We start from the raw sequence: 27,005 nt of genomic DNA, 5'->3' as shown, positions 1-27,005 counted from the left end.
GGTATTTCGGAAACTTGAAATTTCAAAATATTATATATAATTTGAAAAGATATATTTCAATATTTCCCACAATGGATGCCATTTAGATTTTCTTACACAAACTTGGACAAAGCATAATGGCAGCAGTGGGTTTCTCGACACTACGTTGGACGTCACTAAACTCATGACAGAATGATCCACTGTGAAATTTTCTTTTTTTCTTTTTTATTTTTATTTTTCTTTCAATTGGTCACTCTCTGAATATTTCCAAAATTGATGCAAGGGGACGTTTCTTGAATATTTAAAATGCAAGTTGTTTCCATTTTGGAAAATGTGACTGGAGCATTTTTTTAATAATAATAATAAAAAAACTACTTTTATAGCTAGTAAATATTAACTTTTTTTAAAAAAAAGCCAAAAAAGGGAAAAAAAATCGACACGGCTGCTGCCACAAATCTCCCCTTCCAATATAAGATGGTTTCAAAGCTAGATAAGCAGTTCAATGCCAGCCAAATATTACAAGCAAAAAAAAAATAATAAATGAAAAGAAAAAATAAATAATATTACTACTGACATACCAACGCACACTAAAACCTTATAAATCACTTCCTCATTATTTTCAAACTGCAAGCCAACCCACGCTACGAATCAAACAAGAAACATAAAAGAAATGACTCACTCAACGAAATAAGGAACACTGCAACAACCAGACTCACCAGCTTAGAAACACTTCCTGTGAACAATTGCAGGACCTGATTCATCGTACTCCCCTTTCGAGATCCACATCTACAAGAGAAAGAAAATTTGAAAACTAAGTAAACATGATACTTATATCATGTACATATTCAATATATGCAAGGGAGGATCCAAGAATTTTAACATATGAGAATTAAGTTATGGTATAAAAAAAAAGGGGGAATTTTTTAAGAAAAACAGTCACCTGTTGGAAAGTACTGAGGGAAGCAAGGATAGATCCTCCTATCCAGACACTATACTTCCTCTCAGGAGGCGCGACAACCTTAATCTTCATGCTGCTAGGAGCAAGAGCTGTTATTTCCTTACTCATGCGATCTGCAATACCAGGGAACATAGTTGATCCACCACTGAGCACGATATTTCCATATAGATCCTTCCTGATATCCACATCACATTTCATTATGGAATTATATGTCGTTTCATGAATCCCTGCAGCTTCCATTCCTATCAATGATGGCTGGAACAAGACTTCAGGGCAGCGGAACCTCTCGGCAGCAATGGTGATCACTTGTCCATCTGGAAGCTCGTAATTCTTTTCTAAAGAAGAGGTATTCTTAGCAGTTTCCAATTCTTGTTCGAAATCAAGTGCCACATATGCAAGCTTCTCCTTGACGTCGCGCACAATTTCCCGTTCTGCCGTGGTGGTAAACATGTAACCTCTTTCAGTCAGAATTTTCATGAGATAATCAGTGAGGTCACGACCAGCAAGATCCAACCGCAGAATAGCATGAGGTAGCGCATACCCCTCATAAATGGGAACAGTGTGGCTCACCCCATCACCAGAATCAAGTACTATACCTGTTCAAAGAACATTTTAATAATTTTGTGTACTTCAAATAGTCACATCACTTTCAGATCAATGGCATACACCATACCGGTTGTACGGCCACTAGCATATAGTGAAAGGACAGCCTGGATAGCAACATACATGGCCGGTACATTGAAAGTCTCAAACATAATTTGAGTCATTTTCTCTCTATTTGCCTTGGGGTTGAGAGGTGCCTCCGTCAGCAGAACGGGGTGCTCTTCAGGAGAAACACGGAGCTCATTGTAGAATGTGTGGTGCCAAATCTTCTCCATGTCGTCCCAGTTACTAACTATACCATGCTCAATTGGGTACTTCAAGGTGAGAATACCTCTTTTAGACTGAGCTTCATCCCCAACATACGCATCCTTTTGCCCCATCCCAACCATGACTCCTGTATGCCGAGGACGGCCAACTATACTAGGGAAAACGGCTCTCGGAGCATCATCCCCAGCAAATCCAGCCTGTAGGACAGAAGGAACAAATTGAGAGACATTAATCAATAAATCAAATATTAAATACCCCGCCTATAAAACAGGAATGACACGCAATAGGCAAAAATCTTACAGCTCACCTTGACCATCCCAGTACCATTATCAACAACAAGGGGTTGAACATCCTCTGCTTCAGCCATAATGTATTATCCTATACAGAAATAAAAAGCATCAGATTTCTGGACAAAGAATGAATGCGAAAAGAGTTTCTCCCACTTAAGAAGCTAAAATAGCACAGTTTGCCGAGACATAATTCCAGTAGAGGACCATGTTACTCTTAAAGCTCATTGAAAAATTCAGGTAGGAATTTCAAATGAATATCATAACCAAAATGACAGTTCTATGCTGGGTATGATGCCTTAAAAATTCATTATACGCTAAAAGTTCTTCATAGGCGCTTTCTGTTATTTTATTTAAAAATTATTCTCATTTGCACTACCATTGACAACAGGTAAAATATTCTCTTATTACAAAAGTAAAATTTAGGCATAATCCCACCACGTCCTTTTGGTTTTCTAAATTTCCTAACCAGATTTCTCAATGAATTTCAATAGTAAGATGATCATCTACGGTAACTATTAGTTAGTTTTGATAATTGATCACCAAGTACAGAGCACATAACCATCACAAATAAACATAAAGAAATGATCCATTCGTTTTACGTCAAACTCTACATTATCAAAATATAATCTCACCCATTCCTGCTCGAAGCTCAACCTTTTTCACAGTATGTACGTAGCACATGAAGAAGAATTCTTATCCAACATCCTCCAAATCGAAAACAAAAAATCCATGCTTTAACCGATTAAAATCCAACAACGACATACAAGTAACTTATCAACAACATACAAATATCCACACAGATCGGATCTTTAGCAGAACCCTTTTCCCGTAATCATGAACTACACCTCACAATGACAGAAATTCAGAGAAACAAAAACGAAACTAAAGATCAGTAAATCTAAACAGTAGAAACAAATAATTGGAAGATTGAGATCTGAACTCACACCTCTGATTGATGAAAATGAACTGTTTCAGCTTTACAGTACAAAAGCGAACGGAAGTTGAGCTTTTTATTAGTAAATGGGTGCACTACATGTTGGAAATTATGAGAATGTTTTTTTGTGAGAGGGGATAGAGATGAAAGGTGATATATGCACACTCTCCGTCAAACGCGTTATGGAAATCAAAAGACATTCGAATTAAGTCAAAAATTAGCGTGAGTGATTTTGACGAGTCGTACTGAATATCGATAGATTCATCCGTATCATAGATAAAGATTCATGAAACTATCTTACCATATATCTACTGCAAATTCGCAAATGAAATTTGACAGAAGAGAAGAAATTTATTGATAATAACTAAAATTTAATATATTATTATTATTATTATTATTATTATTCAAATCCTAAAAGTATATTTTATTTACTTACAAGGTGTCCCGGTTCTTGAACATTCTTTTAATTATTTTTACCTCCATTTCCACACTATTCGAAAAATCTCTGGGTAAAAAATAATAATAATAATAATAATAATAAATTTATTGAATAATTATTTCTATTACTTTCAAAGGCATAAATAAATTTCCTTAATCCTATTAATTCTGGCCCATAAATTGGAAGTTGCCCATCCAATAGGCTGTCGGCTTGTGGCAGGCCTCATCTCATGTTATATTTGTTTATCCCTACATAATTTATTTATGAATGAGTGTCATGTGAAATCGTCTCACGGATCTTAATCTGTGAGACGGGTCAATTCTACCCATATTCACAATAAAAAGTAATACTCTTAGCATAAAAGTAATACTTTTTCATGGATGATCCAAATTAGAGATTCGTCTCACAAATATGACCCGTGAGATCGTCTCACATAAGTTTTTGCTTTTATTTATAAGAGAACAAAATATAATTATTAAATTAGTCGGACATTTATGGAGGAGTTGTCTCGAAATACAAGACAGGACAATTCTAATTATATTTATAATAAAAAATAATATTTTTAATGATGATTTAAATAAAATATTCATCTTATAAAATTAAATCACGGTACTGATTTTCTGTATGTTATCCGTGACAAAAAAAAAATGTCTCAAGGGCTGTCAAAATTCGTCAAGTCCGAGTAATCGAATACATTAGTGAAAGTATACTAAAAATAAATAGTTCTTCTCATCCTATATCGTTTTTAATAAATTTTTAGTGAATTAATTTTACATGTTTATCGTTTAAATATTGTATAAAAACTCATATAGAAACGATAATATCAAATAAAATAATACCTTTTATTTTTATAAAATGAAATAATTTCTCAAAACATTCCCCCCATTTTCTTTTCCGAAAGAATAAAACCACATTCCCAAAACATCTGGCGACATGAATGAAACATGAGAAGCTTGTCAATATTCGATTTTGCACTAAATTACACTCAAGATCCCTAAGGCAGGTGTAATTAAATTGAGATCCCTTTGTGTGGAACAAGTTTTAAGATATATAAAGTAGCAACGAGAACTTCAAATTTTTGTATTCCATCGATTTTTTTAAAAAAATTATTTTGATAAAAATACGCTTATTTATTACACTGTTCACAAATTTATTTTAATTATTATATTTGTCAGTTTATACTATATTATTGATGTGCCAATTTGTGATAAGATGATAAAATCATGTATTTTTTTTAAAAAAACTTTGGAATCATTTACTATTTGGTAAAGTATATGAGTTTATACTTTATGCCAATTAGAGTTAAGTGTTGATCTATCAATTTAATATTCTATGAATAGATTGCTATCTGTAGGGGATGCTGTGCACATATTTTTTTTAAAAAACTTATATATTTTTTTAAAATTTTTTTTTGGATTTTTTGTTTTAATTTTTTTTTACTCTCTTTCAATTTTTTATTTTTAAATATTTTTTTGCTCCTTTTAAAATATATTATTATTTTTTCCTTCTTTCTTATTGGTAGAACCAAGTGTTTACCACATTAATGAAAATTCGATGTTTTTTGGTAGAATTGTTTGATGATGAAAACAAATCACAAATTTTTAATCTTGTTCGAGTATCGATGAAAATGAACGAATCAAGCATGCGAAAAGAACTAAAATTTAAATGTCAAAAAAAGAATCAAAAATAGAAAAAAAGAATTATAATATATTTTAAAAGGAGCAAAAAAATATTTAAAAATAAAAAATTTGAATGAGAGTAAAAAAAAATTAAAACAAAAAATCCAAAAAATTTTTTTAAAAAAATATATAAGCTTTTTTAAAAAAAATGTGTGCACAGCATCCCCTACTTGCATATAGTTTATGAGCAAAATACATTAATTACGTTTGAGTAGAGCGGTCAAAATGAGTTGGGTCTATTAAGTTATCTACTTTGCCTAACCAAATAGGTGTGACATGCCCAAATGACAGGCCAGCTTGATCTGCTCCGTTTGAGTAGAGCTGTCAAAATGAGTTGGGTCTATTAAGTTATCTACTTTGCCTAACCAAATAGGTGTGACATGCCCAAATGACGGGCCAGCTTGATCTGTTCCGTCAAATATTATGTTAGTACGAGATTTTATCCAATATGTATGAAAGGTAATTAAGGATAGCGATTTCGAATTTAAAAAAACATTAATGGCTACTACTTTGTAATTGTTAATATATACACATCATTTTTAATATATTACTTTCTTTGAAATGATACTCCCTGGTCCGTCCGATCATGAGAAAATATGGATGAATAATCTACGTTACAATACCAACAAACATACACACACACAGAGCATATTAACATAATATTAATGCTAATTCCTAGCTAGAAAGTCCCCTGGAACCAATCAGCTTGGTCAAACCGAATGTTATGGCCATGGCAAACCACCCTCCAACCAAGACCCTAGCCGCCGAGCGCACTACAGGAGCCCGCCCCAGCACGGCCCCCAAGCACCCAAAAACCGCCAGGGCGACGCTGACAGCCGCCACCACTACCCCAACCCTCAGCCGATACCCCTTTATAAAAGAAGCAGCAAGTAACGGGACCATCGCCCCCACGGAAAACGCCAGAGCTGATGCTGCAGCAGCCTGCATTGGATTTGGCAGACTTTCATTGTTTTCTCGATCGACTTCTTGCGCAACACCAACCTCAGCCCTTTTCCTGTCTCGCCTCATTTGAGCCAGTTCTATATCAAGCTGTGAGTAAACGGATACAAATTCTCCAATCGCCATGGAACATGCACCAGATACCAGGCCTGCAAAACCTGTCAGAATCATGGCTTTGATGTCTTGTTTGACAGCTCCGACACCCATCATTAACGATGCCGTGGAGACGAGGCCATCATTGGCGCCTAAAACAGCAGCTCGCAGCCACTGGGACCGCTTCGAGTAGTCGAATTCTTGGTTTTCTTCGAGGTTTAGTGACATTTGCCGAGAATGTTCAACTGGAAGAGGGAATCTGGTATCAGGGTTTTGTGTTTGGTTTGCAGCCATTGAAGAATGTGAGATACTGGAAGGGATTAACCTATTAGATTGGAATTTCATCAATTTTAATTTGATGTTGAGAAGATGAGTGTGGTGGACACACGCCTTCTGCTATGGTACTTATAGAAGGGAAAAGTAAACCAGCAATAGTGGAGAAATAAGTGGAGCTAGGGTAAATTTTTGTCATAGTGTTATTTTCTATTTGATATATACACCCATACATTGGATCTTAACATGAGAATACTACATCTCATAAATCTAATAACTTTATAACTTTTTTAAAAAATATAATAGCTGTGGGGTCAATATTATTTCAGTTAATTTAGTGAAAGAAACATAAGACTGCAGAAAATATATTGTAATAAAGTTTCTGATTTAATTTACGTATACGTATAGCTAACTATATCCTCATGAGTCATGATGTTTAAACATACAATGAGAAGAGATATGTTGTCAAAATAAATTCAGTAAGAAAATATGACAATGGAGGAAATAATCGGATTAACAGATAGTGCTAACTCATTATTTTAAATGCTAAACATATCTACATGTAATTAATTCTCTTTTTTATTCACTCTTCTTTTCCCGACGTCCCATTTTAATTTGGATTATTGGTTTATGGATTGTTGGTAATTTGGGATATATATTACCTAATTATTTTTTTGAAAAGTAATGAAGAAAAAAGTGTCGTGATCCCCTATTTTGAGGGGGTTTCACGTTGTTTGTGCTTATCGATCTGTTTTATGATACAATCTTGCAAAGAAGCCATTGAGACAAATATGGAGACATATTGTAAATCAAAACACATCAGCTTTATATCTTTTAAGAAACTATTTCCGGCACGTATCGAATTTAATCCTTTGATAGTCCACTGATGAAACATTGCATGTGTATCTTACAATAATCTTTTACTATATATATGTAGTTTCGTTCTTGGAAATAAACAGAAGTAATTGCTAGTGGAGTCACTTTTCGATTGAAAATGAATATGATACGTTATTTTGTTTCAATTCATATATAATTAGACAGCAAACGCATGGCTAAAGATTTTCATTTTTAGTATATTTTAAAACCGCGATTTCAAGCGCAAAAAAGAATTATGATAAATTAAAAGCCAGTCTATAACTTTTTGCATCATGATATTCTCAACATTTACAAATTTGCTATTAAAAATAGATAAATTCGCTTCTTTTATTAAGATTTTTGAATGTATAACTGATGCGTAAGAAGGGTCATGCATGAGGAAGAAAATATTGAAGACAGACAAAAGATGGAAAAAAAGAAAAAGTATGAAATTAGGAAGGGAAATTAAAACATGATGTTTATATATTGTTTATTACAGCACAAGATTTCCAGTTAGCAGACAATATAGGAATCACATGCATTCTAACGTAAGAATTCAATTCGTAAGGGATATGTAAACCGTATACCAGACTCGACTGATTCATGAGAAAAGCACGTATAAAAGCGGGTGCCGAACATCTCTTTTAGGTTCCTTTTCAATTCTGTTACTTTTTCTTGTTATTAAAAATATATATTTATTTTTTCCGGGGAGAGATATATATATTGAACGAGCTTAATATTTATATTTATAAAAAAATTGATGAGGGGTCTTTTAACTTAGAAATAAATTTATTTTATTTATAATTTTGCCTGTGCACTTCGCTTCGTTTGAGACACTGAACTACACATATCCATTTATAGGTAAAAATAATAATAATTTGAATCAAGAAATATAATAATATCAGTCCACCCAGGGGGGCAGGGACCAGCCGACCGGGGTACCTTTTTTCCTCTTGGATATAAAACATATTATATGGGAAATAAGCTGTTATAATTACGTGGGGCATAATCTTTAATTATACGTATCGCTATGAATAACTTTTTAAATCACCTTTCATGCTCTCTTTACCTTTTTTCGTCCTTTTTTTAAAATTTATTTAGAAATTATAATTATAATTATAATACTTTAATACAGATTCAAATATCCAAACACTCTTATTAATAAATTCATGCGTTAAATTAGGCTTATTTATATTTGCAGGTGAAAAGTCGAATTCTGTTTCAAAAAATTGCAAAATATTTCAGAATCCACCCAATTTTAAGGGAAAAACTTGTGTGATACGGATCTCTTATTTGGGTCATCCATGAAAAAATATTACTTTTTATGATAAAGTATTACTTTTTATTGTGAATATTGATAGAGTTGACCCGTCTCACAAAAACCTAGTCCAATTTTAATTTTGGTTTGCATTGTAGCATAATCGAATTCAATGGACAGATAGAAAACTCTCCTCCATTCAACGTACGAAATATTTATATAACTAATGGTTTCATTGATTTTATGTGCATATGTAAAATCGTTTTTTCTTTGATATCGCGGTCCAATATTCGTTCTTGAAATATGTATATCATGCATATATAAGTATAGCTTGATGCATCTAATGTTTATTTTACGTTGGTATTGTTGGATACAATAATGGTGTTGGATAAATGAAAATGAAGAGTTGTTGGTTGAATAGAAAAGGGAGGGGGAGTTGTCCCATATTGAAGAAATAGACATGTGATGTCTCCCTTATAAACTCCAAGTTTGAATAGGGGTTTGACCCCCAAGGGGTACCAGAAGGTTTTAGAAGGCGGAAGACGCTAATAGGCAGTGTCTCGGTGAAACACGCGCGCGCTTGTCTCGGGTCGGTGCGGTGCGGTCTTTGACGAGCATTATTCTTTTTGGAACAAGTTTATTTAAAGAATAAAATTTTGTTAGGTGAATGATGCATTCGGAGCAGAGACAGACGTGCGGGTGCGCCAAATCCCACGCGGGTGCGCGTATGTTACTGTATTTGGGGGCTACTGGCCAGAACAAGGCGCGCGCGCTCTGCTGCATATTGTGCGAGAACACAGAGCAAGGCGCGCGGCCGCGCAGCTTCTCGCGCGGGCGCGAGCGCCTTGATGTGCGCGCAGCTCTGAAGGGCAGAATGCTGCGCGCGGCACTGTTCCTGAGAGCATGCGCGTCCCTTGGCTATGGTGGCTTCAGTTTTTCACCCAAACAATGTATCCCTTGACCAAAATGGTGTTTATTCGAAGCATCCGGTCTAGAGAAACATGTCTCCTCAACACAACCATTGATCATCTATAAATAGTCCCTCAAATCACATTCAAGGTTGCTGAATTTTTTGCATCTTCTCTTCTTCAAGTTGCTGCTTGTGCTCGTGTTTCAAGTCTTCAAACATATCCTGGTAATATCTACATCTAACAAATGGCTCTTATAACAAGAACAATCGAACTATGACATTTGAACTATTGTATGGTTTTAAATATTTGAGTTACACTATTATTATTGACAATGACTTTTAGTAAAACGAAAAACTGTTCGATAGTATATCATACATTAATAGGTTCATGACTATTTGATGCAAATAATAATATCATATGACATTGTTTTATCTGACATTTGACTCAAAACCTTCCACGATTGGGGTTGCGTACAAATTAGTACATTATTCGCATCTTTTAATTTAATAATAATCATATTATAAATTATCTGTCATCGTGGATGTTATTCATTAATTATGATAGAATCTTATTAGCTTCGTAACCTAATTTAATTGGTGGAATTTCACATTGAGTGGAATCAAAAAAGATATTGGATTGATGAAGAGGAATGCACTAAATTTATTAGGAGAAAAAGGATAGTGACACGCAAAAATTGGGAATGATCGTGAGATAATATTTGTAAATGGGAAGGAGTGTGCAATCCACACAATTGCCACCAACATTTATTAATATTATATATATATTCTCACATTAATTATATAAAGATATGCATAATTTCATTTCTCTATTCTCTTTTCACTTTTAGATATTTTAAATTTTTTGGATTTGAAAAATGGGAGAATATACCCAACAGGGATGAGAAAAATACCAAAAATTTCGATATACCGCACATACCTTATTGATATATAGTTAGATACTGAACCAATCGAAATTAACGATATACCGAAATTTTCGGTACAATATCATACCGTACGGTATGCGATATGAATTATAAATATTTTCGATATTTCGGAATATATATCGAAATATAAAAAAATTCACTTATAAATTAGGACATTTTAAGATTTCAATTTCTATTTTGTTGTGCGGGACTTCAAATATTTCGGTATATCGATATTTAGGTAATTTACATATATCGTGTCGAGTATCGTTATAAATTTATTCATTACCGAAATTTCGATATGGTATCGTCACCAAGTATTTCAATACTATATTTTTCGATTCGATATACAATATCATCTGAAAAACTCAATACACCGTACCGAAACACCCCTGCCCACTTATGCCTGTAATTATCATTGAATTGACCATATATCCCACTTTCAAGGATGGATGGATACTTATTCCTTGTTTCTTTTTTCTTTTGATTTATTTACGCTATTTTTTTAGCAACGTGGCGGGGAAGTCTCGAACCCAAGCCATGCTCGAATTTGTGATAACTGGTGATTGTATGTACGTAGTGCGTGCTTATGTAATTAAAAGAATAAAGACATATGTAAAGACCTAATATATAAAAGAATAAATAAATTTTAAGATTTCAGAATAATTAAAAAGGTTATGATTTCGAAAAAAAAAAAAAAAAGTAATAGTAGCTAGATTCATATGTTTCAAACACGTATTTAACTTGATAATTTTTAAAAATTATTAATTTATTTTATATAAATGGTACCACATAGTTGTACAATGAGAAGTGCAAAAAAAAAACCTACTACCTCATTAATTTATCTATTTGGCCAAAATTGGAATGTAGAAATTTTATTATTGATTACACCCAGTTAATTAATTTATTAAATATTTATTTAATTATGTAGTTTATCATATTTTGAAAACATAGAATAAACATATGATATATAATATAAGGATAAGTTAATGATAAATAAGATGTATGATATTATATTTCATGTTTAGTATTATTTTAATAAGAGTGATTAAATTTATATATTAGATTGTAATGACAAAATTAACCTTATTATAATAAATTTTATAAGTTCAAAGTTGTTGTTTGCGTTCATATTTCTTATCTGTTTATGTGCCGACATTGCTGATATGATTTATTTATTTTTAACTAGTTTCATATATTATATAAATATGATAACTGAGCCCTTGATTTTGTTAGTCAAGTCAAATATCATTTTTTAAGGTTAATCGAGTGATACTAATAATTTTAATGAGATTTATAAAAATTATTTATATAATTATCCCAGTTCATTTATATAATTATCATATTATATAATATATAAAAATAAATTAAATTGTTTATTTGACTTTAATTTTATATTAAGGTCGAAAGGCATGGGTTTTTACAAGAGGAAACTTTAAAATTTATGAAAATCATTAATGTAATTATCTCGAGTTCAAAACACCATTATTTTGATAATATATATAAAAAAATATTTGATAGGGTTTATGATTTTTATATATTGATGACAATTAAGTCATTTGTGGTGTATTTTTATTATTAAATTAACTATCACATCTCATAACAAGATATATTTTATATCCTTGTATAAAATTATTTATCACCGACCCATGATATTATAATTGTCTTTCTAAAAAGGTACGAAACGTGGGATAATGAAAATTATTTATCAATCCCTCTCTTATCCAGTATACCAAACTATACCTTATAATAATATAAATATAACTATAATACATGCAATATTTCTGTGATTTTAATTTTTTCGAAAAAATGTGTGTAAATTGGTTTGAGAAAAAATATTTAAAAAAATGATTCAAGGGCATTGCTAGAAATGCTTAATAATTTCATTTACTAATTATCAAACCTTGTCATAAATTTCATAAATTAACAAAATAATTGTCCAATTTCAAATCCTGAACGGTTTGTGGAACTATCCTATTTAATAAGTATTCGAGTTGGTTGATTTTCTGCTATCTCAATATAAGGCAAAAACTTGTGTGAGACGGTCTCACAGGTCGTATTTGTGAGACGCATATCTTATTTGGGCCACCCATAAAAAAATATTATTTTTTATGCTAAAAGTATTACTTTTTATTGTGAATACAGGTAGGGTTGACCCGTATATGATCCGTGAGACGGTCTTACATGAGACTCACTTCTCTATATAGACAAGCGCATGCTTGATAAATACAACTCTGATTTGTATCATAATCAGACAATAATTTGTTCTAAATTATAACAAAATAATTTAAAATATTTTCAATACAAAGTATTCATATATATAAAAAAACCAACTTACAACCACTCATAAAGTTACCATTAATCAATACTGCCGTACCTGAGATTTTAGGGTTTCGAACTTAAAATTTTGTGTAAAGTGTATTCACTTTTTATTATTAAAAAACTATAATTTTTCTAAACTAAACTTATGACGTATAAACTTAATTATAAAAATAAATAATACATAAAATAAATGTTATATAATATTTATTTATGTGTACATTATTTTAAGAAAATCATCATAAAGGACATAAAATTTTAAAATATACTTAAAATGATTTTTCATTCAAAAAGTACATTGTACATATGGTTAACATCGCTTCATTTACAACAAACTTAAAATTAATATAATGTAAATTTCATTAATTATAAATCGTGACTGCTAATATGTTGGACTATGTAAAATGAGGTATTAGAAATATCAATTAAATCAACATAATATGTACAAGATTGCAATACTATCACATATGAAAATAGGGATATTTGGAAAAATAGACGAAGTCAACATTTCTTTTTAAAAATTAACCTCTCCATTTGTTGAACAAATACACTAAATGAAGTTATTTTTTTTAAATGTTGACTTGGGTTAAAAATAAAATAACCCATGAAAAAGGGTATTTTATTTTTGAATGAGTCTCATGTGAGACCGTCTCACGTATCTTAATCTGTGAGACGGGCCAGCCCTACTCATATTCACAATAAAAAGTAATACTCTTATCATAAAAAATAATATTTTTTCATGGATGACCCAAATAAGAGATTCGTCTCCCAAATACGACCTGTGAGACCGTCTCACACAAGTTTTTGCCTTTATTTTTTAACTTTATTAGTCTCAAATCAACATACTTTCTTGAAATATATATATATATCTATCTATCTACTTACATATAAATATACCACTTCCAATTGTGAATTTTCATGTTTGTCCTTCTGTATTTATTTATTTAGCTTAGCAAGTAGTTTTTTTATATGGGTTAACTTGTAATTTATTTCTTTTATCTTAAATAACTAATTATTAAAATATGATGATTACTATTCATTGAATGCATTGAATTTATTCCTACTTCAATCATGAATTTCCATGTTTGTCCTTCTCTATTTATTTATTTAGCTTAACAAGTTGTTTTTTTATATGGATTAACTTGTAATTTCTTATATACGTGTGCGTGTGTGTCTTAATATTCATTGAATACATTGAATGTAATCTACTTACATATAAATATAATACTTTCAATTGTGAATTAGTAAAATATATTTGTCAATTTTCACAAAATTTTAAAATTACATCTGTGTCTCTAAAGATTTATTTTTATGGTTATTATAAATATATCACTCCCCTCATCTCAACTATATATTAGTATATATTTATTTTAGTTTTACTACATTAATTTATTTAATATATTATATTTTTTGGGATTTCATTTTATTTTAGTGATTATTTATTTATATTTTTTACTTAATTATTTAATTGTTATGTTGGTTTTTCTGATTTAATTAATTTGATTTATCGATGGTTCGTTTTTGTTTCCGTTTCTTTTTCTTAATTTTTTTTACGGTTTGGTTAATTTATATAATATATCTATTATTTTCACAAAATTATGAGATTATAGTAGTCTGGAAAAATTTATTTTGATAGTAATTTTGTGCTCTTCTCTTCCGAATTATATATATGAGCAGTATTATTCATTTAATACATTGAATTTATTCCTAACTTTTCCCTCCTTGTTATTCTACGTGGCTTCTTCTTTTTTTTTTCAGAGTTTGGTTAATTATTAATTAAATAGTAAAATATATTTGAAACTTGTCACAAAAATTTGAAGTTTACATCTCGATTTCTAAGGATTTATTGTTGGTTATTTTGAACTCCCCTAATCCAAACTATATATTAGTCTATATTTATTTGATTTTTATTACATTAATTTTTTTTAATGCATTGGATCTTTTAAGGGTTTATTTTATTTTAGTGATTATCTATTTTTCTCCTTCTATGAGTTTTTTTACTTAGTTATTTAACTTTACGTTGGTTTCCTTGATTTAATTAGTTTAATTAATCAATGGTAAGTGTTTTGAATCCATTTTTTTCTTAAACAAATTTTGCGGTTCTGATATAAATTATATTAGTTTCTAATGATTTATTTTGATAGCCATTTTGAGCTCTACTCAACTAAATAATGAAAGAAATTTATTCTCATTTTCAACTTCAATCTCATTATACTTTTATTGAATAATTTATAACAATATTTGACCTTAAATAAGACAAATATTACAAAAGTACTTTAATATGATACTATATTTTTATTTTTAATTTCTTACATTGTGATATTTAATAATTGTATCAGTATATATATCAAGCTTATGCTTTTCTACAAGTGTGATTAAAACATGTCAGTAAATATCTTTTTTCATGGTAATTTCTAAAAAAAAAAAAATAGACACTGAGAGTATGTAGATTCTATATGCACTTTTGAAAATTTTTCTAATGTTTTATTTGTAATTTAATTTGATTAGTTTGATTTATTTCAACTTTATTCATATAAAGATAAATTAATGAGAAATTAAAAATAATGAAAATTTCTTTATATTTATGAAATAATCCTTATAATTTTTTAACCAAGATAATCCTTATAATAAATATGAATTATAGTGATACTTTATTAGCATTTGTTAGATATAAAATTTTTATATATGATATTTTTAACTGAGTACTACGTATTTTTTATTAATTGGTCTCTTGTGAGACGGTCTCAAGAAAAATTATTCGTGAGACAGATTGACTTTGTCATATTTAAAATAATAATACTTTGGCATAAAAGTAATATTTTTTTTATTAATAACTCAATTAGGATTTTTGCCTCAAAAAATTGACTCGTGAGACCGTCTCATAAATTTTTTATGTTATTTTATTTATATATGTGTTTTACTATATATACATATATATTTGAATGATATTATTTTAAAATTTTCTTTCACATAAAATTATTAAAATCATTATTGATTTACAAATGATCTATTCTGATATAAAATTAACTATATATAATATGTATTCTAAAAACAAACTGAGGAAGTAAACAAAATTGAAAATTAGCAAAATCACAATTGATATTTAACTTAATAACAAGATTAGTGATTTTATTTTAATATTATTATGACAATTTAGTTAAATAAGAGAATTTCATTTGACAATCGTTTGGCTAAGTGTATTCAATTTGAGTATTGTGGTTTTGGTTTCGGTAAAATTAACTATTCTTTTATTTTTATTTTTATTATTTTTCCATTGTTAATTATATTTGAATGAAAAATATATTTGTTAATTTGAGAAAATTGTCATTATAATATTGAAAAATGTCATGTGAATAAATGAATATATACGATTTATAGTCATGATATATTTTATATATCTATTGTGTTTTGATTATTTAGATTCACAAAAGCTCACAAACAATATGTTATTTAAACGATTTTAAACATTATTTAATATCGTGATTATATTTTTAATATTAGTCATCCACGTGCATCGCACGTGAACATTCCTAGTATATATAAATTTATGAGTTAAAAAAAATCATCAATTTATCAAAGAATAACCCACCTTCATAAAAATTTCAATCATTGTCTGAAAAATTTTCAATTAAACAACAAATGTTTGTGTTTAAAGGAGTATTTGCACTGAGTGTGTCATAAAACTTCTCTTTTGATATCACACTTGATATATTTTTTTGTTGAAGAACAAGGTTGAAGACAGAAGAGAAACTTGAAAGTTAAGGAGGCAAAGCACATGACATGCAACAAACAAATTTCTTTTAAACCCTCTTCTGAAGCGATTCACTCGATTCATATGCAAGATAGGTGAGGCAATGGTCAAACAACTAAATTCATACAAATTCCTCCCTTCCTATATTCAACGTCCAAATTTGTTTTATTAAAAAACAAATCCTTGTGTTAAGGAGCAGACAACTGCCACATGGGTTTAGCGTAAGCAAAACAATGATTTCATTTTTCCTTATATATAATCTCATTATTTATTTATTTTTTTATTTATAGCATATATAAAAAAATATTCAGAGTAACTTATTCAGATGAAAGTTTGTTTATACTGAGAAATTATAGTACGAAAACAATTTCTTCTCATTTCTAATTATTACATAGTCTTTAAAATGTTGTATTAAAAGTCAAGCACATTTTTCAACCAAAATTATTGTTTCCATCTTCTTCCTCCCCAAAGAACGAAACTATCATCAATTAATCATTGTCAAACTTTACTTTTCTATTTTATTTTGGATAAGAAATGAAATAATGGAGCCGGAGTTTGCCACAAAGCCCATATCCCACTATACTCCGGGCCGGGTTGGCCTGGACCAGATGCCCGACACCCCTACCCGTGGTGCCTATCACCGCCGGGCCCACTCCGACACCTTCTTCCGATTCCCTGACCTCGATGACATCCTCCTCGACGACGTCGTCGCAGACCTCAACCTCGACCTGCCTCCCCATCCGCCTTCGCTCTTCCCCGATGGTACGCCGCCGCTGCCGTTTGCTCAGCTTAACAAAACTGATGAACCCAGGTCAACCTTACACTTGAGGAGCCTGTCGGTGGACGCGGATTTCTTCGATGGGCTTGGACTAGACGGCCCGCCGCCGGGCTCGGAAGCGGGTCCGTCCAGGCCGAAGCACAGGCATAGCAATTCCATGGATGGGTATTCCAGTGCCACGTCGTCTGACTTGGACTCCAATTCGAAGAAGGCGATGGCTGCTGATAGACTCTCGGAGATTGCCTTGATTGACCCCAAGAGAGCAAAAAGGTTTGATTTTTGCCGCTGCGTTGACCTGTTATTTACTGTATTTCTGAGATATATATTTTTTTATGAAAGTTCTTGAAATTTAAGCTATGGATGTTCCTTATTTTGTTGATTTTTAAAATAAATTTCCCCTTATTCTCTTTGAGTCGATTAAGTACGGATGATCCTCGTCATAATTCCAAGTTTTAGCTGAGAACTATTCTTTTATAGAATTCTGGCGAATAGGCAATCTGCTGCGCGATCGAAAGAGCGAAAAGTTAGGTACACAGGTGAGTTGGAGAGGAAAGTGCAGACTCTGCAGACTGAAGCAACCACACTATCTGCTCAGATCACCTTGTTGCAGGTTTTTTGTTATTTTTTCTAGAAATCTGTTAAAATAGCTCTGATTTTTTAGTGGAATGTTGTGCTTAAAAGAATAACCGGAACTAACTCAATCAAACGAATCCATATCCCACTGTCTTGTATGGTATATATGAATCCATATCCCACTGTCTTGTATGTATATAATCGATTATGCATTTGCTTGGGGTGATTGTTATACTCAACTGGCTGAGTTTTTATGGAGGTAGTCCATCAGCCATGAGGAGGTATTTAAATACTGAGCTTAGCTGTCGTAAATGGTTTAAGAGTTAAATTTGACCCGAAATTACTTGAATCACAATGTGCATAGATATCTTAGAGTCTAGGCCGAAAGTTCAAGGTGAACCATCCTTACTAAATTAAGGGGTCTTGTAAAACAAATATATACTTTTCTATTAGTGAAATTAATGGTTATCATCTTGCAAGTTCACCTTAGATTTGGTATCCCTAAATTTATGGTGCACTTAAAAGGTTGTGAGCTTTTAAAGCACTCCAAGCTTGGGCTTCACTGTTAAGGCATGTGTTTCATCACAAGCATTTTAACATTATATGGGCGCTGAATTTTTTCTTCATGATCGCGTCTCATTTCTGAATGGTCAATAACTTCTTGTTCGTAGAATGATAATTTACTGATTCAGACCTTCATTTTTATTCACTCACTGTTTAACATGTTTTAGCATTGTAAATTCTTTGGTAATAAAAGATGTGAGCTGCGAATGGTGGCTGTAATATACTCATGTCGTGTACCTACTTATAAGAAACGTAGCGTAAAGTGTGATGGAAAATTTAACTCATCAGGTAAGTTTCAATAGATGCCTATTTAGATCCTATGCTGTGATATGTTTCACGTTGCACATTTCTTCATGCCTCAAAAGCATTCGTGGCAAAAACATAAGTTTAAAAATTCATGAAAGTCAGGTACATATAACCATGTTTTTGACATAAGACTCTTGTGATGTAGATATTAGAATTTTACACGTGGAATCCTTTGATAAAGCATATCACCTGATAAATCACAATCAATTAATAACAGAATTATATGGCATGATATAAGCCAGGATTAATCAAATCGAAATATTATTTACCTTTTGTCAAATTATATATTGCAGATACAAAAGTCATCAAGCATGTAAGTTAGAACCTCTGGTTAATTTAAACTTGAACTGAATCATCTTAATTTATATTTGAAGAATCTGCTACAATTACCAGACAAATTTTAGCCTTAACCCACAAGAATCAAAGCAAAATAGCAATTTTAATATAGAGTATCTTAAGAACTTGCTTAACATATATCATCTTCACACAATGCAGAGAGATAATACTGGCTTGACTACTGAAAACAAGGAACTTAAACTAAAGTTGCAGGCTTTGGAGCAGCAAGCACACCTCAGAGATGGTATGTTCTACTTAATTTGTTCTCATCATTCAAATTCACCGAGTCTAAAATACCGACAATTTGATAAACCAAATTCACAAGCATGGCTACTTGAATTTCAGCCTTGAATGAAACATTAAAGGATGAACTTCAGCGACTTAAGATTGCAGCTGGACAAATTACGGCCGTCAATGGTAACACCCGAGGTTTTTCCTCCCAGTATTCCTCTCAACCACAAGCTTTCCATTACTTTGGCAACCACCGGCCACAACAGCAGTTTCAAATTCCTCAATCCGACCCTACTAATCCTGGGCTTGGCGGGTCGTCCCAGCCTAGTTTCCAAGATTTCAATAGGATGGTTTGATACATCTCGTATATCGTGTTATTAGAATCTTGTATATAGAAAAGCATGTATACATGTGTTTTCATGTATGTAAGGTTATTTATTAGATAAGGCATTTTATCATCTATTATAAGCACGGTATATGTTGTCTCTAAAGATAGAAATGATGCCATATAATGAAGTTGATACTAAAATCTCTATGAACGTGTAACTTTGAATCTCTATTTGGCCTTTCTATTTTTTCTTCCACAAATTGCTAATGGATTAGTTTCTTACCCTTTTCCCCTCTAGAAAAGGAGTTTGAGAGATTATCCTTTGACAATGTATACTCAAAATTTTCGAGTTCATACGGTGTGCAAATCAAGTCAGATTATCCTTAAAAATATAGGGGACTAAGAGAAGAAGGGTGAACGGAGTTCGACGCACGACCATTGGCTCATAGACCATGATGAGCATCGCCAACTACACAGTATAATCCATCTAAACTAAACTAATCGAGCCCAAAATAAGTGGCAACGATGTCACGCAGGACAAATACCGCTGAATACAAGGCCAAATCTGGCTTATCAACAAGAAAATAGTATTGACATGGAAAGGACAAAAAAGGGTCTGATTCCACCACAATTTTTAATATATTGAGTTCGGCAAACAACTTAATTGGAAACCCATAGTTCACGTGTCATTAGGTTTAATTCCACATTCGTCAACTATAATTTCAAGTAATATCGCATCATCCATATGTCGAACAATGAAACTAATTTCCAAAGATATGATGCCAAGAGAGTTGGAAAGCACGATGGCGTAATCTTCAACAACAAAAAACTAAACAATGACAACAGTTGTCTCCTCTGAAATGACATAAATTCCCTATGTAGTTTTTCCAAAATTTTATTGCCCATCTCCATCAAAGTAGCCTCTTGATCCGCCCTTATAAGGTGTAGGATCTTATGGCAGTCACTATAGGTGTGATCCGACCGAACCGGAGAAACATTTTTGTATGAACAACAATATAAGTTCTTTTTGAGCGTTTTAGGAAAGATAGCCATGTTGATGGCTATAGTGCTCATCTTGGTTTTCACAGCATCAGCATTTTTGCTGCAAAAATGGACTTCTCCAAAGGAAATGGACAGGATTCCAGGAAGTTTGGGCTGGCCAATAGTGGGGGAGACTTTCTCTTTTGTCTCAGAGTTCTCAAGTCCAGCCGGCATTTTCAACTTCATGCGCCAGAGACAGCAAAAGTAATGATTCTCAAGTTACAAAAATATTGATTGCATGGTAAATACCGTTTACAAGTTGGAGATTAATTTACTTTGATTTGCATCAGGTACGGGAAGGTGTTTAAGAGTTTCGTATTAGGGAGATTTACTGTATTCATGACAGGAAGAGCAGCAGCCAAGATTTTGTTAACAGGGAAAGATGGGCTGGTCAGTTTAAACCTGTTTTACACAGGAAAGCAAGTTCTAGGTCCCACAAGCTTGCTTACGCAGACTGGGGAATCGCATAAGAGACTCAGACGCCTGATTGGAGAGCCACTCTCGATGGATGGACTGAAAAAGTATTTCCCATTCATCAATAACTTGGCAATAGAGATATTGGATAGTTGGACAGGACGAAATGTTCTCGTTCTTGAAGAGGCTTCCATAGTTGAGTTTCTAAACTTGAAAGATCGAGTAAATTTGTACGAGTTTACGTTTTCCATTCATGTATTTCTGAACATAGAAATTTTTTTGCTGCAGTTCACATTGAAGGTGATAGGTCACATGATAATGAGCTTGGAGCCATCTGGCGAGGAGCAAGAAAAGTTCAGATCAAATTTCAAGATTATTTCTTCCTGTTTCGCTTCTTTGCCTCTAAAAGTCCCAGGAACGGCTTTCTATCGTGGAATTAAGGTACCGTAGTTAAAAATTATTTAAGAAATAAGATGTATAAAAGTGAACAAAAATAAAATATAGCGGAAGGATAAAAAGTATGAGGTGTTTTAATGATACCGGTGACCTTTGTCTTGATAGGCTCGCGATAGGATGTATGCCATGCTAGACTCTATCATCGCTCAACGGAGAACGGGAAATGCCTTCCAACAAGATTTCCTGGGAACCCTTTTAAGGAAACATCATAAAGATGGCTTGGAAATCGAAGATGACAATAAACTTACAGATAAACAATTGAAGGACAATATATTGACCTTGCTTGTTGCAGGTCATGATACCACCTCAGCTGGTTTAACATGGGTTATCAAGTTTCTTGAACAGAATCCTGCTGTATTAGACAGTCTACGAGTAAGCATAATCTTACACTTATGCCTTATATTGTTGTTTTATGGAGGGCAAGGGAGAAAAATGAAACATGAGACTTGCAGGAAGAGCATCAAAACATTAAAAATAATAGAGATGGAGATTCAAGCCTCACCTGGTCGGAAGTGAACAAAATGCCATACACTCTCAAAGTTAGCTTTCACCAAATCAGTCTAACATTTTCCATATTTCGGATTCATTCGCTTTAGATGGATGACCAAACTTCTTGACTCGTGTTTACAGGTGATAAATGAAACTCTTAGAAGAGCCACAATTCTACCATGGTTTTCTAGAAAGGCGGCTCAGGACTTCGATATTGATGGTATAAAGTACTGATACCAAGATTGGCATAAAAACTTGCTTAACTTGTTCTATGCTAATTTGGTACAAGTTTTTAGGATATAAAATTGAGAAGGGGTGGTCAGTGAACTTAGATGTTGTGTCCATTCACCACGACCCGGAGATATTCCCTGATCCAGAGAAGTTTGATCCTTCGCGATTTGATGTATGCTTCTTGAAATATAAATCGAACTATACTCGTTATTTACTTCTTCTGATCATTGAAACTGAAGTTTTGAATTTACTACTCCTTGTAGGATCCCATGAAACCTTATAGCTTTCTTGGATTTGGAAATGGACCAAGGATGTGTCCTGGAATCAACCTGGCCAAATTGGAAATCTGTGTTTTCATTCATCATTTGATGTGCAGATACAGGTAGCTGTTGAATTACAACACTCTTAAATAACAACTTTTTTTAAGTACAAATGTTTAGTAGTGGTTTCGACATGTTATAAAAGATTTTCCAACCCCGTAACTTTCGAATTTCAAGGATTTTGCCCATAAAATTTGTTTTTTCAGAAAAATAACATAAATCATTGAATATTTTATTATGCAAATTATTTATCACGATGACGGACCTTTGTTGCATGCAGGTGGAAGCCCCTAGAGGAAAGTGATTGGGTGCAGCCAACACTGGTGCGTATGCCCAAGAACAAGTACCCTATAATGGTTGAATCCGTGTAGACCAATATGCTAATTAATTTGAAGTTTTCTGTTTGCTTCGCTTTGCTTAAGCACCATTGGATGAAAGAATAAATCTGTAATAGCTGAATGAATGCACTTCAAAGTTCCTATTGTGTAACCTTTACTAAATTTATCAACTATATATAGTTGTCAAAATGGGTAAGGCCGTGGGTTTGGCATGTCCCGACCAGTTTAACGATGAGTTACGAGGACTTGCAATATCCAATTGCTCTAATCCGTCAAATATGTTTGTCAAATAGGCTAATTGAGTTGCCATATCCAAACCCGCCGCCGAAATGACGAGCCGGCCCGCACCGCCTCCACCAAATGACGGGTTGTGGTTGGTTTCACAAAATTGGGCCGGGTCGGGCCGGTAAGAAATTCATATGCCTATTCCTGGGCTGGGCTTATCAATGTCGGAGGCTTTATTGATATCGAACGGGTTTCACACACACACACACACAAATTAGGTGACAAAACTTGCCATATCGAGGCAATTCATGAAGGTATTAAGCTATTATATGACAAACATTTTCATGATGTCCAAGTTGCAACAGATTCCTTATTAGCAGTGCAAGCAGTCACGACCTCTCAGGATGACATTAGCTATGTAGGATTACGGGCTTCGGTTATCAAAGACCTGGTCCAGGAACCGGTAGTATCTTGCTTTTTTTATGAGAATAGATTGGCTAATCATGTGGCCCATAGTATTGTTCTTTTTTCTTCTTGCTCCCACTCATCTTTTGTCTGGAAGAATGGCGAGTTCCCTCTGTGGCTAGTAAATCTTGTAACTCTTGACCTTTCTTAATAAAATTACAAGGCTTGCTGTCAAAAAAAAGATGTAGGATATTATATTTAATGTTTTGTATGGTTTTTATATTAGTGATTAAATTTATATTTAAATTGTAATAACAAAATTAACATTATCATAATAAATTTTATAATTTCAAAGTTGTTGCTTGAGTTCATATTCATGCGTCGATAGTGTTTGATGATTTTTTTTAAACCTAATTTTATATATTATATAATATAATTATTGAGCCCTTAATTTTGTGAAACAAGTCAAATATAAATTTTTAAGGTTCATCGAGTGATACTAATAATTTTATTGAGTTTATACAAATCAGTTATATAATTATCTCGAGTTCATTTATATAATTATCATATTATATAATAAATAAAAATATTTGATTTTAATTTTTACCTACAAGTGAAATGAGAGAACGATAGAGTTTAGCATTTTTATTTTTAGGGAAATTAAGTCATTTGTGGTATTTTTATCATTAGCTTAAAATTATCACATCTCATAAAAAAAATATTTTATCCCTATATAAAATTATTTATCACGGACCCATGATATTATCATGGACTTTCTAAAAATGTATCAAACGTGAGATAAAGAGGATTATTTATCAACTCATTTCTTATCTCATGTATCAAACTATACCTTAATATACACCGTAAATGATACACATATGAAACATGTTGTTTGATAGTTGTTACAATTAAAGGATTGGGAAAAAGATGGAAACTTTTATGATTAGATCATTTTTTCTTTCTTCTTCTTCGTTTTTTTTCCCCAAAAATGTATTGAAGGAAGACTCGAATAAATTTTTGAAGGTTAAGAAATAGATTATCGATTGCATTTCAAATTTTCTAGGGTAGATTATAAAAATGTAAGAGGGAAAAAAAATTTAATATGTTGAAAAATAAAATTAGTATTCTCATTAAATTCAAAACTTCCATTTTTCTATTGTTCCTGCTTGCATCATGCAGACAGAAATTGGTGGGTTCCGCCTCGTTCATATCCAACGGCACCACGCTTTGTTGGTTAACTTTATAGAGTTTAATTTTATATCAATTAATGCCAATACATTTATATATATATATATATATATATATATATATATATATATATATTAAAATAGTGATCTCAACTCTTCGGTACCGTATATATACGTACAAAACTATTTCTTTTGTGAAATGGTCTTAAAAATTCTTATTTGTGAAACGGGTCAACACTACCGATATTCACAATAAAAAGTAATTCTCTTATCATAAAAATTAAAAGTTTTAAAAGATAATTCAAATAAAAGATCTGTCTCATAAAATACGACCCGTGATAACACAAATTTTTTCCTAGGTACAAATTACAAGATAGTCACACACAAACAGTATTCTGTGGGCTCATCAATTTCTCTATTGACAGCACAACCGATCATTAATTTACAAGAAAAGATAGGTCCACATTTCGAATCACGTGGAATAAGTAAACTCGTAGTGTAAAACATCAGAAAAAAAGTTGGTCCTTTTTTTTCACTTATGATGTGTGCAAATGAAGCACATTTAAAGAAACTCATATTTGATGCCCAAATAAGGACCAACTTTTTTTTTCTTTCTCGATTTATCAAGAAGTGCCCCAGTTTTTCTTTTAACTCATCCTTCCAACAGCCCCATTTTTTTTGTAATATATGGTGACATGCCAAAAATATGCATATATCCCTTTTCTACATCAAACCCGTGTATGAACAATCTTTCATAGGTCCCATAGCCATTTTCTTGCACAAAAACTGAGCAATCTCTCCTTTGTTGCAATTCAAGTGGACCCTTCCACATCAAATACACACTATATTGGATGCTTTTCCCATTATTGTTATTTTTCTATCAGTGATTACGTTGCAAAAATGTCTTTTAGAATATTGATGCTGACAGAGGAATCTAATCCCTTTTTTTTTATTTGATAAAAATTTACAAGTATTCTTTTCATATGTACTATAGGTGTTTCATAACTCACTATGAGTGATTATGTTGCAGAAATATCTTTTAGAGGGATTGATGCTGATAGAAGAATCTAATCCCTTCTCCATTTGATAAAAAATTACAAGTCTTTTTTCATCTTTCTAGTGTTTCATAATTCATACGATGATAAATCGAGAGTGTTACTCTCAAATGTCCGCACAAAGATCTTGTATAAAATATATCGTATTCTCGATATAGCTAGCATAGACAAAAATAGTTATTTTAGGTAGCGTGTTGGTTCGACTGTTGAAGTCATTTTATTACTTTTAAATTTAATAAATTATATTTAGCTTTAATACAACTACTCATTTTGATCCAGATACATTGAGTTTATTTTTCTCGTTTTTCATGTGAAATGTTTGTTAAGTACTCTCCATTGGCCATTGAACATGGAGGATTTGTTCCACACTCAAATATTTAAGCTAGTTTGTTTAGTTTAAATATCTGGTGGTGTTGAGATATATATGAAGAATTATTCTCGTAAATATTAGACCATCTCGTTTTATGATTGGCTAAAAATAAAGTATACAGACTTTTGCGTCTGGCAAAAAACATTTGTAAGTATTTGTATTGACATTTATCTAATTATATGAAGAAAAAAACTTCCCTAAAAAAAATTGTATAAATCTTCCAGATTTTTTATGCTCCTTGGATGGAGCCACCACTGTCAAAACACCACAATTTCAAGATTCATCATTGCTGATTGTTATGTGAAGTGGAAGGATTATTTTACTATCTTTTACATAAAATTACTTGGATGGAGCCACCACTGTCGAAAATTGGAATTATGGATCAAGTTCATCCTCGAAGCACATTTTTGTTTAGTTCGCTATACTAGCTTTATTTTATGCATTGACGTGCTACTGTTTAGTTCGTTATACTAGCTTGCTTGGTTTTTGCATGCCTTTCTGTTTCAGCATACATTTTGTATAACAAAATATATATTTCTTGTTATTGTCTCGTTATTCATCATGCATTTTTTATTATTATTATACTACAGTATGACATACAGGGTTTACTATCACCACTTTTACATGCTTAGGCTTATGTATTTTAAACGTTTACTATTTATTTTTCTTTACAACGTACTAGAATTTTTATTTTTTTATATGCTTTCAGACGAATATACATACATAGAAATATATATTTATATCATTTAAAATAAATCAATCAACCTTATTATTTAAAAATCCAAAACGCATTGAAAAACGTAGAATCGTCAACCAAAACCTAAAACTAACATTTTTCAAAATAAAGCTTAAACTTTTTAATCATCT

General features: G+C 31.9%; 4 protein-coding genes and 1 long non-coding RNA gene across 6 annotated transcripts; 2 read left to right on the top strand and 3 right to left on the bottom strand.

Moving 5' to 3' along the window:
• Window positions 1–425: 425 nt before the first annotated feature.
• Window positions 426–3,209, bottom strand: LOC140807330 (actin-7-like). Its single transcript, XM_073164138.1, has 5 exons — window positions 3,044–3,209; window positions 2,115–2,185; window positions 1,611–2,004; window positions 920–1,533; window positions 426–765 (listed from the first exon to the last, which is right to left on the bottom strand). The coding sequence occupies exons 2-5, from the start codon at window positions 2,172–2,174 to the stop codon at window positions 700–702; spliced, it is 1,134 nt and encodes a 377-aa protein (XP_073020239.1). The 5' UTR covers window positions 2,175–2,185; window positions 3,044–3,209; the 3' UTR covers window positions 426–699.
• A 2,462-nt stretch (window positions 3,210–5,671) lies between these two features.
• On the bottom strand, window positions 5,672–6,599 carry LOC140807322 (vacuolar iron transporter homolog 2-like). The gene has a single exon (XM_073164128.1). The coding sequence runs from the start codon at window positions 6,545–6,547 to the stop codon at window positions 5,825–5,827; it is 723 nt and encodes a 240-aa protein (XP_073020229.1). The 5' UTR covers window positions 6,548–6,599; the 3' UTR covers window positions 5,672–5,824.
• A 10,321-nt stretch (window positions 6,600–16,920) lies between these two features.
• LOC140807325 (transcription factor VIP1-like) lies at window positions 16,921–19,838 on the top strand. The gene is made up of 4 exons (XM_073164133.1): window positions 16,921–17,539; window positions 17,747–17,879; window positions 19,208–19,292; window positions 19,394–19,838. The coding sequence occupies exons 1-4, from the start codon at window positions 17,034–17,036 to the stop codon at window positions 19,633–19,635; spliced, it is 966 nt and encodes a 321-aa protein (XP_073020234.1). The 5' UTR covers window positions 16,921–17,033; the 3' UTR covers window positions 19,636–19,838.
• A 146-nt stretch (window positions 19,839–19,984) lies between these two features.
• On the top strand, window positions 19,985–23,020 carry LOC140807324 (abscisic acid 8'-hydroxylase 3-like). 2 transcript variants are annotated; one of them, XM_073164132.1, is made up of 9 exons: window positions 19,985–20,852; window positions 20,939–21,257; window positions 21,351–21,503; window positions 21,624–21,890; window positions 21,971–22,057; window positions 22,149–22,227; window positions 22,304–22,410; window positions 22,502–22,620; window positions 22,839–23,020. In XM_073164132.1, exons 1-9 carry the CDS (start codon window positions 20,659–20,661, stop codon window positions 22,927–22,929), a joined length of 1,416 nt encoding a protein of 471 aa, XP_073020233.1. In that variant the 5' UTR covers window positions 19,985–20,658; the 3' UTR covers window positions 22,930–23,020. The 2 variants fall into 2 exon arrangements, with proteins under 2 accessions (XP_073020233.1, XP_073020232.1); XM_073164131.1 differs by having other exon boundaries at window positions 20,939–21,503.
• On the bottom strand, window positions 21,587–22,309 carry LOC140807326 (uncharacterized). The gene is made up of 3 exons (XR_012112655.1): window positions 22,021–22,309; window positions 21,797–21,870; window positions 21,587–21,701 (listed from the first exon to the last, which is right to left on the bottom strand). It is a non-coding gene; the product is annotated as an uncharacterized lncRNA (long non-coding RNA).
• Window positions 23,021–27,005: the final 3,985 nt, after the last annotated feature.

Source organism: Primulina eburnea, chromosome 12 (assembly GCF_022965805.1).
Source record: "Primulina eburnea isolate SZY01 chromosome 12, ASM2296580v1, whole genome shotgun sequence".
Taxonomy (NCBI): domain Eukaryota; kingdom Viridiplantae; phylum Streptophyta; class Magnoliopsida; order Lamiales; family Gesneriaceae; genus Primulina; species Primulina eburnea.
This window is presented reverse-complemented; position numbering and strand designations above follow the sequence as displayed.

What these genes read in the sequence shown, in the direction of transcription:
- LOC140807330 (XM_073164138.1), bottom strand. Translation starts at nt 2,174, where the DNA reads ATGGCTGAAGCAGAGGATGTTCAACCCCTTGTTGTTGATAATGGTACT. An exon ending in TGCTAGTGGCCGTACAACCG is followed by an intron (nt 1,534 to 1,610) that starts GTATGGTGTATG and finishes TTCTTTGAACAG; the next exon opens with GTATAGTACTTGATTCTGGT. An exon ending in CCCTCAGTACTTTCCAACAG is followed by an intron (nt 766 to 919) that starts GTGACTGTTTTT and finishes TTTCTCTTGTAG; the next exon opens with ATGTGGATCTCGAAAGGGGA.
- LOC140807322 (XM_073164128.1), bottom strand. Translation starts at nt 6,547, where the DNA reads ATGAAATTCCAATCTAATAGGTTAATCCCTTCCAGTATCTCACATTCT.
- LOC140807325 (XM_073164133.1), top strand. Translation starts at nt 17,034, where the DNA reads ATGGAGCCGGAGTTTGCCACAAAGCCCATATCCCACTATACTCCGGGC. An exon ending in GACCCCAAGAGAGCAAAAAG is followed by an intron (nt 17,540 to 17,746) that starts GTTTGATTTTTG and finishes ATTCTTTTATAG; the next exon opens with AATTCTGGCGAATAGGCAAT. An exon ending in CTCAGATCACCTTGTTGCAG is followed by an intron (nt 17,880 to 19,207) that starts GTTTTTTGTTAT and finishes CACACAATGCAG; the next exon opens with AGAGATAATACTGGCTTGAC.
- LOC140807324 (XM_073164131.1), top strand. Translation starts at nt 20,659, where the DNA reads ATGTTGATGGCTATAGTGCTCATCTTGGTTTTCACAGCATCAGCATTT. An exon ending in AAATGCCATACACTCTCAAA is followed by an intron (nt 22,058 to 22,148) that starts GTTAGCTTTCAC and finishes TCGTGTTTACAG; the next exon opens with GTGATAAATGAAACTCTTAG. An exon ending in CATTTGATGTGCAGATACAG is followed by an intron (nt 22,621 to 22,838) that starts GTAGCTGTTGAA and finishes TGTTGCATGCAG; the next exon opens with GTGGAAGCCCCTAGAGGAAA.